The following is a 19,979-nucleotide window of genomic DNA, read 5'->3' as shown; positions in this document are numbered from 1 at the left end:
AAAAATATTTCGCACCCCAGTAAAAAATTCATTGGTTGCCATTTTATACAATGAAGCTATTACATCCTTTCAAACAAAATAACCGGAAGTCCTTTCTTTAGGGACAAAGACCCTACAAGGAAATGGATTATTTTCTTAGACTGGACGGTATGGGGGCCGGCTTAGGCCCGGCGCCGGTCCCCCACACCGCCCCCTCGCCCCGTTCCGGCTTCACCAGCAACCCACAGACGATCTCGCCGGCCCATGATTCAAATATATAGCCGTTAATAACGGCTAGTTTTAAATAAAAAAATTACTTTTTCACTTTAAATATATACCACCTTCATCCATTTTTTATACCATTCTCATCCATTTCTCCCCATTCTTCTCCCATTCTCATCCATTTTTATAAAAAACACTCCCATTTGTTATACCAATCTTCTATAAAAAAAATATCTTTTCATCCACAATGGCATCTAATTCTTGGTGGTCCTCGTCTTCTTCGGACGAAGAGGAGATGTTTTTCGCAAACGCTGTGGTAAAGGCGGCGCAGATTCTTTTGGAGGAGGAAGAGGAAGATGGCTCGTCTGAAAACGTTATTACCAGACGAATACGGATTAACAGAGACCGCGAAGGTTTGTCATAAATAAATTTTATATATTTATATATTTCCTCTTATTTATATATTTTTTACGACAGGAGCGCACGAGAATTGGTGAACGATTATATTTCGGATGCACCCCTTTACAATGCCGACATTTTCAAACAAAGGTTCCGAATGAGTCGCCGGATATATTCACACGGATTGCTGATGATTTGGCGGGGCTAGACCCGTTTTTCACGCAACGACCCGATGCTCGGAATTATGAAGGGTTTACCACGTTACAAAAGTGTACTGCGGCCATTCGCCAACTGGCGTACGGGACAGTAGCCGACGCTTTGGACGAGTACTTACAGATGTCGGCAAGAACTTCGCGGGAATGTTTGTATCGGTTTTGCCATAATGTGGTCAAACTGTATAGCAAACAATATTTGCGGAAACCAAACGCGTATGATGTTCAACAGTTGTACCAGGCTCATGAAGCAAGGCACGGGTTTCCGGGAATGCTTGGTAGCATTGATTGTATGTATTGGGCGTGGCATAACTGCCCGACTGCGTGGCGAGGCAATACACGCGAGGTGATCACGACCATCCAACCTTAATACTTGAGGCCGTGGCGTCACAAGATTTGTGGATCTGGCATTTTCTTTCTTTGGACTCCCTGGTTCACTCAACGACCTCAACGTGTTATACCAATCGACGATCTTTAGCGATGTCGTTAATGGAATCGGTCCGGACACCCGTTGTACAGTTTCAGGGGTTGAGTATAGACGCGAGTATTATCTTGCTGACGGAATATATCCGTCTTGGTCTACAATTGTCAAGACTATTTCATTTCCCGAGGACGAAAAAAGGAAAAAATCCGCCAAGCGTCAAGAAGCTGCAAGAAAAGACATCAAACATGCTTTTGGTGTTTTTTAAAAAAAAATGGGCCATCCTTGAACAACCGGCACGTGCGTTCACACCGAAGAGGTTGCGCCTTTGTATGTACGCTTACATTTTGCTCCATAACATGATTATTGAAGACGAAGGTCGGGCGATTTGTGAGTATGATGAGAATGCATCTTACGGGAATACTGTCCCGGTAGATCCGACGCAACAGGATTTAAACTCGTTCGCGCTAACCAACGACTTCACGCATGCAAACCTTCAACAGGATTTGGTAGAACATATATGGAACAACGTAAACGTCGGGGACGGTGACGAAGACGAAGACGAAGACGAGTAGTGTAGTTTTTTATTTTTAGGAAATGTAATTTTTTTTTCGAAAATGTTTTTATTTTTTTATTTTTAGGAAATGTAATTTTTTTATGTTATGAAATGAATTTATTTATGTTGTTTTATGTTGTATTTTTTAATTTTTATTAAGTTAATAAAAATTAGGAAATTATAAAATATTAAGGTGGGGTAGCCCCATCCTCCACCCCACTCAAAAGTGAAGAAAGCCCATCCCCCACGAGCCGGTGATGTGGCGCCTACGTGGCGGCCCATCCTCGTGGGGATGGGCGTCACCATACTCTTTAGTCTTACGAAAATTTTGACAAACTTAAATTTCGATATCTATCCTACGGAATATAGCCCTAAATGCGTCACAAAAACATCCAAAATTACAACGCAATCCTGACCACTAATATTTTAAATAAGTATATTGCCAACTTTTGCAGAAATGCGTTGAAAGCAATTAATTTACAATTTACAATTTAATTATCAATGGTAATGGTAATATTAATGTTAATGAATACATGAAAAGTACATCAATACACAGCTAGGGATGGGCTTTTTTTACCAAATATTCGTACTCGTACCAGTACTCATACCTGTACCCGTACCGATTTTAGGTATTTGGTACATGTATCGGTACCCAGTTTTATTGATTTTGGTATTCGGTATTGGTACGGGTACGGGTAAAAACGGGTACTGGTACCGAATTTTATGCATACCTTCAAAAGTTTTTTTGTAATATGTTTTATTTCGTATTATGGTATTTATAGTGTACTCGTACTGATTTTACCTATATGGTACCCGTATCGTATTGGTACTCGTACCAATTTTACCTATTTGGTACTCGTACTATATTGGTACTCATGTCAATTTTACCTATTTGGTACTCGTACAAGTGCTCAAAAACTAAATAAAAACAAAATGGTACCAAAGCGGGTACTGTACCGAAAATACCCGTAACAGTACCCGTACTCGTACCCGTACCATACCTATATATTTGGTACGGTATTTGGTATCCAGTTTTGTTCAAATTCGGTACCGGTATTTTCGGTACCGGTACGGGTATGGGTACGAGTACTGTACCAATCCCATCCCTAAATACAGCGTCCCAAAATTCCGACCAAGTATATTTAAAGAGTTAAATGTCATTTTAGTGTTTAAGAGTTAAATGTCATTTTAGTGTCTATGGTTTGTGCCACTGTCATTTTGATCGTTTATTTTAAAGGTTTCATTTTTAGTTTGTAGGTTCAAAAAGATTTTACTGTTGCCATTTTACTCCACTAGATTAACTTCATCCATTATTTCTGTTCATGAGAAGGGCAATCCGGTCATTTGGCTGAATTGCCCTTCTAGTTAAAAGAATTACAAATAAAATGATCGATTTGCCCCTTCTCATTAACAGAAAATTGGATGAAGTTAACCTAGTATACTAAAATGGCAACAGTGAAAACTTTTTGGAACCACATGCGAAAAATGAAACCTTTGACTAAACTGTCAAAATGACACAAACCATAAGGACTAAAATGACATTTAACTCTATATTTAAAACTTGTCATAACTGCTTCTTCGTTATTAACTAATTGATTATTTATTAATCAATAGAACTCATAACAACGATTTGGTTGGAAATGCATAGAAAACTAAGAGGATGTTTGGGGTTGAGTTTTATAAATAGATTAAGCGTTTTGAATAATCAGAATCAGATAATTAACTGTAACAAAATGTGATATTGAAAGATAGTGTTTGGATTTGATTATGTTGCTTGATATCACAATAATCACATAATCAACTATTTGAGTGTTTGGCAAATGTATATTTAAAAAAAAATAAACAAGTGAAAATTGTTTCCTAAACGCAACTAATCAATTTTTGGAAAATTGCGTTTTGTTGCAGTAGGGGGGGGCTGCTTTTGGAAAACTGCGTTTTGTAACTTTCTAAACGCAAATAATCAATTTTTTAATTTTTTTTACCCAAACACTCAAAATTGATTATTTACGATTTCAAAACTCAATAATCTAAAAATCTCATTCAAAACTCAACCCCAAACACCCTCTAAATTAAAATATTATATAGTTACTTTGGATGGAAATACGTGCATATAAAATTTAATTTTTTAAGTCAGAATTGTGTAGACTAAGGTTTGCAATTTAGAAAGGGGTGACGGTAAAACTTGTTGCTCGTCTATCTTCTGTTTTGATGTAATTTGGCAAAGATGAATGAGAATAATGAAATTTACAAAAAAAAAAAAAAATGTGTAGGAAAACAAAAAACAAAAATTAATATATTTCTTTGAAAATGCATAAGAAAGCAAAAATATAATATTGTTCATCGGAAATCCTTTGGAAAATAGAACGGTACAATATTACATTTTTATGTTGTACACTATGTATTGGGGTCTTTTAAAAAATAATTGATTTTTTCATTTTTAACACAAAAGTTTTTATCTTTTAAATTTAATCACTTCAATTTTTTACTTTTTTTGAACGGTATATGGTTAGGATATCGCTAATCGGGTTAATAGTTAGTATCACAAAGTTAGTATTAAAATCTCTTATTGCCTGGATTTGAATCAAAGGCCTCTAAAAGAAGCAAAGTTTCTCACCTCCCCGTTGACCCTTAGCTCAAGAGATCATTGGTTAATTTTTTACTTTTAACCAAAGGCCTTTCATCTTTTAAAATTTAATTCCAACACTTTTTTATTTTCAGTGATGTCTCATACTTTTCATTTTTCGCAAGTTTTTCTTTTTTTCATTATAAATTTTGCGAGTCAATACGCTACAACGTGTGTGTGGGGTTCAACGTTTTTCCGTCCGTCTTTTTCCCGTTTGACAGGCTGTCACAACCCCTCTAATTTTTCTCCATTTGACAAGTTCGTCGCAAGGCACAGATCCTATATCGACTTAGTTATTATTTTCTACGTTTTACGTTTCGGTCTAATTTCTTCGCATTAACAAGCTGCAACAGGCATGCGTGGTTCAACGATTTTACATCTGTTTTTCGCTTGGTGTTATTTTTTTCCTTTTTTATCTATTTAATTTTTACGAACTCTTCCAATGTTGGTGGTCGCTGGCAGTGTACTACTTGGCACGATTTTACGAACGTATTTAACCTCTTAAGTTTTTTACTAATAATTTTTTTTCGAGTTTACCTCTTTTACTTAAAAAAACTACTTTTTACGTGCATATTTTTATGTACGTGTCGGTATGAATTCAATTTGCTCTACGTTTTGACGTAAACCTTTTTTTTGGAAAAGAGTCAGGTTAAATATAATACGTTTTCGTTTAAAAAACATTTTTTACATGCATATTTTAATATATGTTTTAGTATAAATTCGAGATGGTGTATGTTTCGACGTAAATTTTTTTTTTTTTTTTTTTTTTTTTTTTTTTGTAAAACGAATCAGGTCAATTATAATATGTTTTCGTGATTATTTTACGAATGTTTTGTAAATTTGTTGCGAACCGACCAATTGTGGTTTCATTTTTTCCTTTTTTTCAAAAGCTCTAATTAATCTCTTTTGATTATACGTGTCCGTTTTTCCGTTATACCCGTTACGTTTGTCTATATATGAGTCGGGTCAAATATAATACGTTATGATTGTACGGTATAAATTTTGATTTACTTTATGTTTTGATCTAATCGCAATGCTTATATAGGTTACAGTAAGTTCGATCGGATACGTCAAAACGCGCATTTTCATATGGTTAACGCATCACATAACGTTTGAACTAATCTATTCGATGTTTGCAATGTACCCGCGTGTGTTGCGTCGCGGGTCTTTTTGCTAGTTTATATTAAAAACTATAAAAATAATATTGTTATAAATTACAAAAAAAAAAAAAAAAAAAACTATTAAGAAAACATTGTTTCCCGTAAATGCATAGTACACTAAAATTTAAATAATTATGATATTCATCAGAAAACCTCCGACGAGTATTTTAGGTCGGAAACACGCGTTGGAAATATTTTCCTTAATGAGTAGTTTCCCTATATTATTTGTTTTGCTAGAAATGCGGTTGGAAACTATTGTTTCCTACACAATTTCAATGAAGTATGGCATAGGAATTGAAACAATGGGGTATTTTTGTGACAACCCGTACTTTCGAGGTTAGCGTCGTCTAGCTTCGTGATCTTTTATTGCGTATCATTACTCTTCACGTTTCGTTATATATCGTATCCTTATGTTTTGATTGATGTTAGAAACTCAATTGCTACACTGAACTTGATTGCTTATATTTGGTTGTTTGTGAGTATATGGGATATTAAATGTTTATTGTGTTTTAAAGTCCAACCGCACACTAGTGCCGGGTCGCACACCCCATTATAGGCCGCACTCTCTTGTGCTTTTATGTTCTCAGCCCAAACACACCACCAAGCCCAACTGTCTAGGCCTAAACCTTTGTGAAGTTTCGCATACATGTAAGTATGCGTACTATACTGTGATTCAAAAGAAAATAACAAAACTCTACTTCCTTTCTTCCTCTTTTGTCACAGTTGTGCCATTACGATCATCATACAATGACGAATCCAATGAAATCTTATATTTCATTCTCGGGATTTGTACAATTCCTTGTGACAAGTACACATATCAAATTTCGTATGATTCCGAACTCTCGAGAAGCTTTTCTGGAAGTTATACGCAAACTGTTACGTAAACGTAATCAGTTTAACGCAACATGCACTCCGGAATAGTGACATAAGCTTAACATACCTTAAATAACCTTTGCATAACTTAGAAATAAGTTTTGAAAGGTTTGGTATGGCAAAAACAAGTTTATTCGATCACAGGGACTAATTACAACAAACTGCAAAAGTCTGCAATTCATATAGCAACGTACACTCTGTAACAAGATCATAAGCTAAACATACCCTAAATACCCTTAACATAGGTTAGAAATAAGTTTTGAGGGGTTCGGTAAGCGAAAATATGCTTATTTGAATATAGGGACTAAAAGCGTCAAAACTACAAAAGTATGCAAACGCGTGCATATATTGTGTTCTGACCATATCCGGACATCCAAAAATTTTTTTTAATCACTAAAATATTATATTTTAGTGATAGGAATGCAAAAATACCATTCGTCGCGCAATTTGGGTCGTTTTCGCGTTCGTTACTATTCCGTCGTAATTAACCGAAAAACGCAACCGTACAGCCAAACAAACCGACATCCGTGACACTTTTGAGCATAATTCAAGTTAAATATACTTTAACTTCATCATGGAGCTTGAAAATGGGTTTAACGGGTGTCAGAAGTGTCGAGACGCGACAAAACAAGCTCAGGGACTGAAACTATCATTTTTCAGCCCCTGCATACACCATACGGACCGTATGGTGAGGACCTTTACGGTCCATAAGGACCCTCCAGCACATCAGAAAGTTCCTGGTTAATTCCCAGCTGTTTGCACCTTGTTTCCTTTGTTTGTTTTCAATCTTGTGGGCTGATTTATGTGTTCTACAAGGCTTTAAACCTGGTCCTAACAAGTGTATGATCTTGATCATTCCTTGATCAACACACAAGACACTTGGCAATGATCCAATGGTGCTTGAAATCCTATATAAACCCATGTTCATCGTCATTCAAACTTGCTCATTCCTTCTTTTTTTCACTCTTACTCTGATTGAGGCTACCACACTTAGTTGGAGGCCTCCTACTTGAGCATTCTTAGTCATTTTTCCAAGCTTAGGACACTTGTAAGTGTTCTTTCATGCTTTGTTATTAATTTCAAGCAAGAAAGTCAAACATTGTTTGACTATCAGCTTTGACCATTGTCACGGCCCCCGTGTCCGGTTTGACCCGGTCCAGGACCGCGGGACAGAAATCCCGTGGTATTCATTTTCACAGCGAAAGTCTTATCAGGATCGTTTTAAATTTGAAAATGCCCGAGTTTTATTTATTTATAATTTGGGATAAATCCCGTAATTACAGTAGAGAAATTTCATAATTTCTTTATTTTACAAACATGTTTATTTCTTTATTCGAGCCACTACTTTAAGCTTCGGAGTGCTCCTGAGCACTTGTACATGATTCAAAGTAGGTCACCTGAAACATGTTGTAAAAATATTTTGTCAGCGGTGAAATACTGAGTGAATCATTCATTTTAACTAAAAAGACACGTTGTTATAATTTACAGTCTTAAGGGAGATTACAATGTTTTTATCAACCAATTACCCCAAATAGGTATTTGTCACTCGACCGTATCTGTGACTGTGGTCATACCACTATTGGATCCCGTCGCCCCAATAGTGACGAGTATCACAAATTTTAGGCTCGCCCACCTAAAGTGATAAAAATAGTAATGTGCACAATACCCCACATACCGGCTATAATTTGGTGATTACATAAACTTAATCCCTGTAATTATAACTTTGAAATATACATGATTTTGTAAACAAATTTGATAAAAAGAGAATGACTTACATTGCAAGTTTATACGGGCAGTACTTAGCCTACCGATAAGCCGAATAACCTAGTTTAACAATAATGCACACAACCAGGTTAGTAACTAATACAGCAGTTACGATAATTCACGAGATACAACCCTCACAACAAATGACAAAGTGCAATACTTAATATCCAGCGGATTCACAACGAATAACATAGCATAGCTCAAATATCCTGTTGGAATCACGACGAATAACAAAGTATAAACCCAAATTGAGCAGCACTTTAACACTCGTTGGATAGTTTCAATCGATCGGATATCGAATCGTAATAGCGATCAAGTTATTACCCGGTATTATGGCAGCACCTCGCTACTATATGAAATTTATACTTTTTGACAGAAATTCTTCGTTTATAATTGATTTCGACGACACGGAATGAATGCCCCTGAGCTAGGCTATTTATAGCCTGAAAATAGCCTTCACGCGTCCCGCGTAAGGTTACAAGCAATCTTTACGTGGCCCGCATTGCCGCCTATTCTACGTATAGGGTTGCTGGGTCATGGGCTTAGGTCTGCTAGGTGGCCCAAACGTGGCCCGTATGTATTTCCGGATAATTTTGAGTTGTCGCGGCCCGCGTTAAGTTACATAAATCTTTTACGCGGCCCGCCCGGACTCTTAAAGTTTATCCGGTTTTATTTATAAGTTGTAGCAGCCCGCGTAAGATTGAGTTATCTCTTACGCGGCCCGCCTAAAACCCAAAAATCAGATTTTTCTTGATTTTTCATGTAGGTTAGGGTTTTAGGGTCCGGGTTTTCGTATACGGTTATACTAAAGATATTTTTGAAGGTCCTTACATCCTCCCCACCTTAATAAAAATCTCGTCCTCGAGATTTACTGAAATAAGTGTGGATACTTGTGTTTCATCTCCGATTCCAGCTCCCAAGTATATTCAGGTCCTCTCTTGGAATCCCACTTGACCTTGACTAGGACCAGTCGTTTATGTTTGAGAAACTTAATCTTTCTATCTTCTATTTGGAGTGGTTTCTCAACAAACTTCAACTTTTCATTTACTTGTACATCTTGGAGAGGTATTACCTGTGACAACTCGAACTCTAGACTTACTCTATGTAACGTATGTGAACATGTTATGATTATACGAGCTTTGATTTAAATGAACGTTATGTTATTATGTGCTACGTGTGTTGTGTATATAATGTGTAAGTATGCTATTGAAATCGATCGCACAACACCCACTTGACCGCACAAGGCCTTTTGGGCCACATTACCTACACTCGAACCATTAGGGCGGCCCATGTAAGGGTTCGGCCCACCCACTTTACACGATTAACACATAGGGGTGTTGTAACCATCCCTCACTTTTACCAAAATCACAACATACACAAGAAACCCTAGTTTCTCTCTCTCCCCTCACTCGAACTCGACGGCACAAGACAACCAAGGAGTATTCTTTGTTCGGTTCACCTTCTTGTTATCATTAACCGGTTAGTGTATGTTGTTTGTTTATTATTCGATTGTATGTGATATGCATTCACATGATGTTTACATGATGATTGTTGATCGATTTAGGCTAGTCAGAATATGTGAATATATCTTATGATCTTAACTCAAAATCGGAAATATGGATATATAGTAATCGGCTGTGATGTGGTAATGTGTTAAACGGATTCATGTTTATGAAATCGGTATTGTATGTTGATGTTAATCCGTTGTTATGATTCTGTCTTTATTGATGTTCATTGATCGACCCCATGCGTGTTAAAGTCGGATGTGTTTATGTGTTTGGATAAATGTTCTTGATTTTGGATTATTAATGTTCAAACGAATTTGTGATGAAAAGACCTGTTTGATCGAGATTAGGTTAAACATATGTTGGAAATTTTGTTGATTGATTGAGATAAATTAGTAACTGTTATAAGATTTGTAACTGATTGCTTAATTCATGGAAAGTTGTTAATCAATCACACAAGACCGACCGATCGCACAAGGGAGCCCACCCGTACAAGGTTCCTGGATCGCACAAGGTCCGATTATTTGGGCCTGTTACGCTGTGTTGTGTTGGGCTGGACCGCCCAAGGTTCCACACGTACAAACAAGCCAATCGCATAACTGATCTAGTCGCATAAGGCCCCAAACGCACAATACTTTTAATCATTGCCTGATCGCACAACATCTGTGGATCGCACAAGCTGGTGCGGATCGCACAAGATGTTGGGCCATACACTTATACCGAACTATTGTTGACTGTTGGGCCACAAGGCCCATGTCCCTGTCGCACAACACGAACTGGATCGCACAAAGCTTTATGTTCATTAACTATTGGGCCGAATGAGTGAATTGGGCTGGATATTAGGCTAGTCGCACATGTTAAGCTGTTAAATTGTTTGGGCCGTGCAAGCCCAAGGCCAGTCGCACAAACAGATTTGAATCGCACAAGCCGGGTGATGTCTAATTGTTTGGGCCGAACGCATTGGGCTTACTTGTTTAAATCGTACAAATTGTATGTATTGCTTAACTATCAAATGTTGCCATGAATTATACGTGACAGTAACGTGTTAACTTATGTGATGCATACGTGTATTACCTTAGTCAAAACCTGACTCGTGTGGTAACCCTGTTAGGACGTGGTTGACCACTGTTAGTTCAAGAACCCTTTCTCTTTGTGTATCTGCCGAGCAAACCAAGGTGAGTTCACACAGCCAAGGCATGGGATTCCCGGGTTGGGAATTGGGTTGGATATGTTGATATTGAAAGAGTTACTCGTACTTACGCATTCACTAGACTATAGACCATCGTCCTCAGGATAGTCAGGACACGTTACGTAAAGCCTACGTAACCCAGTATTTGCCATTTGTCTCCCGGGTCGGGAGGACACGTTACGTAAAGCCTACGTAACCCAATACCTTCTACTGTCTTCCGGGTCGGAAGGACACGCTGCGTAAAGCCTACGTAGCCCCCCACGCGTACCACTGTCCTCGGGGAAGGGCACGTCACGTAAAGCCTACGTGACCCAGTACGTATTCCTGTTCTCGGTAAAGAAGAACACATGGTTGGAAGTTAGTCTAGTAAGTACCACTAATGAGAAGCCCTCATTAGTAAGGATAAACGTGGGAAGCCCCCACCGGTAATATAAACACAAGGTTTGGGAAGCCCCCACCTTTAGCACACACTAGTATGGGAAGCCCCCACTAGATATACTTATGCACTATGTTATGAACTTACTTTCTGTGAACTCGCTCAACTAGTTTGTTGATTATTTGCTGCATGCCTTGCAGGACCTTAGGTGCTTATGGAGCTTGCACAGGGAGGAGCAGGTCGTTGTGGGATACGGATCACGAATGATATCTGAAATTATAACTATTTTGAGTTTACATTACTATGCTTCCGCTACTTAAACAATGTTTGGTTTTTGAACATCAATCATGTCGTGATGAATTACAATAACTCTTATTATTAATACTTGCTATGTTTGATATGATTGATGGCTTGATCCTGGTCAGTCACGCTCCCAAGCGGTGGTAATCCGCGGGTGGATTTTGGGGGTGTGACATTACCAGAGATTCGTCAGATAGACATTTCTTAAGATTGGATACATGAAATACATCATGTACTCCTGCTAGTTCTTCTGGTAGTTGTAAACGGTAAGCTACTGGTCCTATTCGTTGGACTACTTGGAACGGTCCTACGTATCTTGGACTTAGCTTTCCTTTCTTTCCAAATCGCACTACTCCTTTCCAAGGAGAAACCTTTAAAAGTACCTTATCTCCGACTTGGAATTCTAACGGCTTACGACGGTTATTTGCATAGCTTTTCTGGCGATCCCGAGCGGTCTTTAGTCTTTCTTTGATTTGAGTGATCCTGTCGGTAGTTTCTTGTACAATCTCAGGTCCTGATAATTGACTTTCTCCTATCTCTGCCCGACAGACTGGAGTTCTACACTTGCGTCCATACAGTGCTTCGAACGGGGCAGCTTCAATGCTTGCATAATAACTATTGTTATAGGAGAATTCAATTAAGGGCAAATGATCATCCCAATTTCCACCGAAATCTATTACACATGCCCTAAGCATGTCTTCCAAAGTTTGAATGGTTCTTTCACTTTGTCCGTCTGTTTAGGGATGATAAGCCGTAGTTAAGTTTAAACGAGTACCCATGGCTTCTTGGAAACTTGTCCAGAAATGTGAAGTAAAACGACTATCCCTGTCTGATACAATAGAAAGTCGAACTCCATGTAGGGATACTACTTCATCTACGTATAGTTTTGCTAATCTTGCCATGCTGAAAGTTTCTTTCATGGGTAGAAAACGAGCTGACTTGGTTAATCGGTCCACAATTACCCAAATCGCATCATTACCTTTTCTGGTTTTGGGTAACTTAGTAACAAAATCCATGGTTATAAGTTCCCATTTCCAAACAGGCATTTCTAATTGTTGAAGTAATCCTGAAGGTTTCTGGTGTTCAGCCTTAACTTGTGAACAAGTAAGACACTTAGATACATAACTAGCTATATCCTTTTTCATACCTATCCACCAGAAATTATTTCTTAAATCTTGGTACATTTTATTATTTCCAGGGTGCATGGTATACCTAGATTTATGGGCTTCTTCTAAAATCTTATTCCTTAAATCTCCCTGTTTAGGTACCTAAATTCTTTTCTTATGGAATCTCCAAATTCCATCATTTCCTTGTTCCAATTCTTTCGTTCGTCCTTTCATTCCTTCAGCATCATCCTTGATTGTTGTGGTTTGAATGTTCTTTAATTGTTCCATTAAATCTATCTGCAGATTTAATCTAAGAGCACGAATTCGCCTTTGCTTTTCGTGGTATTTACGACTTAAGGCATCTGCGACTACGTTTGCCTTTCCTTCGTGATATTGAATATCACAGTCGTAATCGCTTAGGATTTCCATCCATCTTCTTTGTCTCATGTTTAATTCTTTTTGCCCAAATATGTATCTTAAACTTTTATGATCTGTGCAGACAGTAAATTTACTCCCGTAAAGATAGTGTCTCCAAATCTTAAGGGCAAAAATTACTGCTCCTAATTCTAAATCATGAGTCGTGTAGTTTTCTTCGTGCTTCTTCAATTGTCTCGAGGCGTACGCAATTACCTTTTTGCGTTGCATTAACACACATCCTAATCCTAACATAGAGGCATCACAGTAAACTTCAAAATCTTCTGTTCCATCTGGTAATGCTAAGATTGGGGCATTTGTTAATCTTTGCTTTAAAATCCTAAAAGCTTCTTCCTGTTTTGATCCCCACTCAAATTTTACAGCTTTACAGGTTAGCTTGGTTAATGGCACGGCTATCTTAGAAAAATCTTTAATAAAACGTCTATAATAACCAGCTAATCCTAGAAAACTTCTAACTTCCGTTACGGATTGCGGGGCTTTCCATTTGGTGATGGCTTCAATCTTGGAGGGATCTACATGAATACCTTCGTGATTCACCATATGTCCTAAGAATTGTACTTCTGATAGCCAGAATTCACACTTTGAAAATTTGGCATAAAGCTTTTCTTTTCTTAACAAAGTTAAGAGTGCATGCAGGTGCTCACAATGTTCCTCCTAGCTTTTGGAGTAAATAAGTATATCGTCGATGAACACGATCACAAATTTGTCCAAATACGGTTTACAGATTCTATTCATCATGTCCATAAATGCTGCTGGAGCATTTGTTAATCCGAAGGGCATGACTGCAAACTCGTAATGTCCATACCTAGTCCTGAAAGCAGTTTTAGGTATGTCTTCTTCTTGTACCTTTAATTGATGATATCCGGAGCGCAAATCTATCTTAGAAAAATATCTAGCTCCTTGCAATTGATCAAAAAGATCATCAATCCTAGGTAATGGGTATCGATTCTTAATTGTAACCTTGTTTAATTCCCTATAATCGATACGCATTCTCATCGATCCATCTTTCTTCTTTAGAAACAACACCGGGGCTCCCCATGGAGAGACACTCGGTCGTATAAATCCTTTACTTAGTAATTCCTCTAACTGTTTCTTTAATTCTAACATTTCAGTTGGCGCTAACAGATAAGGTGCCTTGGTTATCAGTATCGTTCCTGGAATGAGATGAATTCTAAATTCTACCTCCCTATCAGGTGGTAATCCTAGTAAGTCTTCTGGAAAGACATCTGGGTATTCGGATACTATCGGAATATCTTCTAGTTTCTTACTCTTGGTATTAACAACTACTGATACCATATATGTTATTCCTTGTTTTCTTGAATAACTGGCCAATTTCATTACTGAAATAAATTTCAGTGGCTTTTGTGGTTTGTCTCCAGTAATTGTTACTAATTCTCCTGTGGGTGTATGAATTTCTATGGAATTTTTATCACAAAGAATTCGAGCATGGTTGGCTACTAACCAATCCATTCCTAATACGACATCGAATTCGGCTAAGTTCATTGGCAACAGGTTTGCGGCGAATTTATGGCCTAATAGTTCTATCTTTCCTTTTTGCAAAACTTTATCTATTCTAACAGAATTTCCATCTGCCGTTTCGACTGTAAAAATCTGCCTAAGGTTGGCTAAAGGTAAGTTAAGGGCTTGGCAGAACGAAGTATTTATAAAACTTTGGTTTGCACCAGAGTCTAATAATACTTTTGCAAAAACGTTGTGAACTAAAAACGTACCAGCTATAACATCAGGAATTAGTTCGGCTTCCTGAGTAGTTAATTGGAAGGCTCTAGCGTTCCTCTTGGTAGTTCCTTCAGCCAGTTTAGCCTTGTTGTCTGCTGGTTTGACTAATTTAGGGCAATCTGGCTTATAATGCCCAGTTTCTCCGCAGTTGTAGCAGACTGTGGTTTTCTTTCTGCAATTCTCTTCCCGATGGCCTACCATTTTGCAAAAGTTACAGGTTTCCCTACATTTTCCGAAATGCTTCTTTTTACAGTTTTTGCAATATGGCAGGCCAGAGGATTGTCCTATTCCCCTTTTCTTGAAACTACTACCACTACCCACACGAAATCCTTGGGTAATTTTCTGAGCCAAATCCTTCTTTCTATTTTCTTCTCGAGTGCGTACCAGTCCGTCAGTCAAAGTGTTGGCTAACTCCACTGCATCGTCAATTGTGCGTGGTCTCGCAGCTTTGACAATATCACGAATCTCACTAATTAAACCCCAAATATAGCGAGATATAAGTACCGGTTCTGGTGAAGCCAGAGTAGGTACGATTCTGGCATACTCAAAGAATTTTGAGGTATACCCTCGACAATCTACATCCACCATTCGGTGGCTTAGGAATTTATTCGCCATCTGCTCTTTCTCGTATTCAGGGCAGAACTTCCTTTCTATCAGCTGTTTAAATTCCTCCCAACTCATGGCATAAGCCATGTCACTTCCTTTGGCTTGTAATACTGTGTTCCACCATTCCAACGCTTCTTCCTTGAAAATTCCACCAACTTCCTTTGGTGTGAAGCATACATGACTCTATCTTCTTCGGCACATTTGCTTATTTTAATTACGGCTTCGGTTTTCTCCAACCAACGTAGTGCCGCAGTTGCCCCTTCGTTTCCTGCAAATTCCACAGGTTTACAGGCAAGGAATTCTTTGTAAGTGCAACCTAGTGTTGCAACTTTCATCCGTTTATGTAGAGGGGCCTGAATTCTATTGTCATTATTATTACCACCTCCATTGATACTATTACTTGCAGTATCGTCGTGCGTACGTTTACTAGGGTAAGCTTGCGAAGGCTCAATGGGACTTTTTACCGCAGCGACGATGGCTGGGATAGCATTAACTATTCCTTGAGCAACAATGTTTTCTATGTCTTGCCGATTTAGGAAATGATCCTCGTTATTATGTTCTGACTGGTTAACTTCATTAACTGGTTCATTTACGGCGTGTTCCATCTGAATGTTTATGAACTATTATTTAGCACAAATACTTGAGTCCATTATATAATCAAACTTTATTTAAAAAATAACACACAATCTTATAGATATTTTACAACTGATATTTCAAAAACATACTACGGTTTTAACAACTACACCCTGCATTTAATTTATTCTCTCGTACTTATTTATTTACCAGGGTTGGTCTTTGTTTTGCTACTTATCTTGATTACGGATCAAGGTTCGCAGCAGTAGTAGCTAACATATAAAGGTCTGACCATTTTTCATCTAACCTGTCTTCCCACGGTGGGTTTTTACCGATTTCCTTATTAATCACTATTTCTTTGGAATTAGATGTTCCTACTTTTTCTTGGCTTTTTCTAATAATCCAATCTCTCTTTTTGGGAGTAAGTGGGTTTTCATAGGATGCTTTGCGAATAAATATTCCTTCACTAATGTTTACTGAATATCTCGAGGAATTTGGTTGGGATGAGGTTTTCTTAGTCTTTTGGGCACTGTCTAGTTGTTGGTAAATATCCGAGAGCTTTTGTTTACCCATTCTATACATTAACAAGTAGGCAATTAATACTAATAAAAACAATTAAGAAAACAGATAATCACAAAAACATGTACAGCCAAAATTGTCGACTTTGCGACTATTCGATTTATATATATATTTTTAATACTATGCTTCCGTACACACAGCTTATCTTACAAGGTTTTATTTTAAACTATTTCACAAGAGTTATATTTCACTATTATACATTACACCACCTTCTGCATTTTCCGTTGACTGGCTTTTTTCAGTAACGACGTTCCCTCTCGTCGTATTTCCAGGAGATCTGCTCTCCTACCTCCCGAATTATATTTCCTGCATCCACCAACTCCTCGCCGTAGTGGCGTAGTTCAGCTAAATTTTCGTTACTCATTGGTGGATTGGGTATAGGTTCCGAGTCGAACTGAGGGAGAAAAGTGTTAGGGCTATTCATGATGTTCTGAAATTGCCAATCGGCAGACCACCATTGTTCTAGGGTTCCTGGAAAAGGTCTGGGGTGCATAATAGGGTCTGGAATAGCAGGTTCTAAATTAACAGGTAATAGGGCTTCTACTGGGTGGCTAAAGAGGGTTTCATCGGTTGGCCCAATGATGTCTCCTAGCGACAGTTTATGATCTAGCTCTTCCTCCGAAGATAGGGGTTCCTGATTTTGTCTAGAACTTTCTCCAATTTCTATGTCTTTTCCTTTGTCTTTTGGGTCGTCCTTTTTCATGGTTTTCTGAGTTGCTGGCTTCATCCTACGCAGACGCCTCCAACCCGCCCACCTATGTCTCTTTTTCACTACTTTAGGTTTTTCCTGAGGCTGGGCTTTAAATACCATGGGCTCCTCTACGTCCGCCTGGTATCCAGTAGTAATACCGGTGATATCCATATCTGTACTATGGATTGAAATATTTTGTAGGGCTTCTGATATTTCATTCATGCTGTTAGCACACACGAAGACGCACACAATCATAAGTTAAAATTTTGTAAACTAAAGTTTCACAAAATCACAGAATGGCAATTAATAAATTAAGTATTTCTAAAATACTTAATTGGCTTAAATCAGTGGCTCTGATACCACCTTTTTCTGTCACGGCCCCCGTGTCCGGTTTGACCCGGTCCAGGAGCCGCGGGACAGAAATCCCGTGGTATTCATTTTCACAGCGAAAGTCTTATCAGGATCGTTTTAAATTTGAAAATGCCCGAGTTTTATTTATTTATAATTCGGGATAAATCCCGTAATTTACAGTAGAGAAATTTCATAATTTCTTTATTTTACAAACATGTTTATTTCTTTATTCGAGCCACTACTTTAAGCTTCGGAGTGCTCCTGAGCACTTGTACTTGATTCAAAGTAGGTCACCTGAAACATGTTGTAAAAATATTTTGTCAGCGGGGAAATACTGAGTGAATCATTCATTTTAACTAAAAAGACACGTTGTTATAATTTACAGTCTTAAGGGAGATTACAATGTTTTTATCAACCAATTACCCCAAATAGGTATTTGTCACTCGACCGTATCTGTGACTGTGGTCATACCACTATTGGATCCCGTCGCCCCAATAGTGACGAGTATCACAAATTTTAGGCTCGACCACCTAAAGTGATAAAAATAATAATGTGCACAATACCCCACATACCGGCTGTAATTTGGTGATTACATAAACTTAATCCCTGTAATTATAACTTTGAAATATACATGATTTTGTAAACAAATTTGATAAAAAGAGCATGACTCACATTGCAAGTTTAGACGGGCAGTACTTAGCCTACCGATAAGCCGAATAACCTAGTTTAACAATAATGCACACAACCAGGTTAGTAACTAATACAGCAGTTACGATAATTCACGAGATACAACCCTCACAACAAATGACAAAGTGCGATACTTAATATCCAGCGGATTCACAACGAATAACAGAGCATAGCTCAAATATCCTGTTGGAATCACGACGAATAACAAAGTATAAACCCAGATTGAGCAGCACTTAAACACTCGTTGGATAGTTTCAATCGATCGGATATCGAATCGTAATAGCGATCAAGTTATTACCCGGTATTGTGGCAGCACCTCGCTACTATATGAAATTTATACTTTTTGACAGAAATTCTTCGTTTATAATTGATTTCGACGACACGGAATGAATGCCCCTAAGCTAGGCTATTTATAGCCTGAAAACAGCCTTCACGCGGCCCGCGTAAGGTTACAAGCAATCTTTACGCGGCCCGCATTGCCGCCTATTCTACGTATAGGGTTGCTGGGTCATGGGCTTAGGTCTGCCAGGTGGCCCAAACGTGGCCCATATGTATTTCCGGATAATTTTGAGTTGTCGCGGCCCGCGTTCAGTTACATAAATCTTTTACGCAGCCCGCCCGGACTCTTAAAGTTTATCCGGTTTTATTTATAAGTTGTAGCGGCCCGCGTAAGATTGAGTTATCTCTTACGCGGCCCGCCTAAAACCCAAAAATCAGATTTTTCTTGATTTTTCATGTAGGTTAGGGTTTTAGGGTCCGGGTTTTCGTATACGGTTATACTAAAGATATTTTTGAAGTCCTTACAACCATGATTTGGTCAAGTCAAAGTTCGTTTGAACTTTACAACGTGAGCGTAATCACGATAGTTATATTCCCTTGCGACTATACATATTGATTACCACGTTGACTAGTCGAAGTGATGAGTCAAAGTTTCTGTCAAAGTGCATGATTATGTGCATTTTGCGACGAAACTATTTTCGGGTATCAAAACACTTTCTTTTGATATCAAATCAGTTTTCTAACTTAGTTAAACATGTTTTAACATGTTTAACTCGTCACTTCTAGTTTAGTGCTTATTTAGGGTCGTAAGTCAAGCGGTCTCGACAACCGCTTAGACTTTCGAACCCGACCCATTTGGTCAATCGTTAGGATCCGACCAAACATATTTTGTGACCATAGTTGTATAGGGAATAACCTTCCGAGGTTATACTTTATAATTTAACATGTCCGAGTACTCCTCGAGTACTCTCCGCCTAGGCCGAGTACTCTCAACTCCCCGGTGGACCGTCTAGGGAGCGCCTAGCGACTTTTGCAACCATGGTTTTCAATAATGTGAACGAACTTGTTAGGGCGTTAGTAGAAAGACATTCGTATGACATTCATTAACTACGATCAATCCGACCAGTAGTATGTTATGGTACCTAGGATATGACAAATCCCGTTACTAGGCTATTCACTGGATTTGGTGGGTAGTTTGGGGAACGAAAGAAACTGTTATCTGATTAACAAATCATGTGTTGGTTTGTTAATCTTGTTAAAGAGGTCTTTCAGGGCCTATTAATGATACCCCATGGGTGGTATATCGAGTCACACAGGTTTGAATGTATTCTTTAAAGAACGACCAAAATTTGTATT

General features: G+C 38.2%; 1 protein-coding gene across 1 annotated transcript; it reads left to right on the top strand.

Moving 5' to 3' along the window:
* Positions 1-448: 448 nt before the first annotated feature.
* LOC110876351 lies at positions 449-1,182 on the top strand. Its single transcript, XM_022124522.1, has 2 exons — positions 449-574; positions 679-1,182. Exons 1-2 carry the CDS (start codon positions 449-451, stop codon positions 1,180-1,182), a joined length of 630 nt encoding a protein of 209 aa, XP_021980214.1.
* The last annotated feature ends 18,797 nt before the right edge of the window (positions 1,183-19,979 follow it).

Source organism: Helianthus annuus, chromosome 9 (genome assembly GCF_002127325.2).
Source record: "Helianthus annuus cultivar XRQ/B chromosome 9, HanXRQr2.0-SUNRISE, whole genome shotgun sequence".
Classification (NCBI taxonomy): domain Eukaryota; kingdom Viridiplantae; phylum Streptophyta; class Magnoliopsida; order Asterales; family Asteraceae; genus Helianthus; species Helianthus annuus.
Note: the sequence above shows the minus strand (reverse complement) of the source record. Positions and strands in the feature narration are given on the sequence as shown.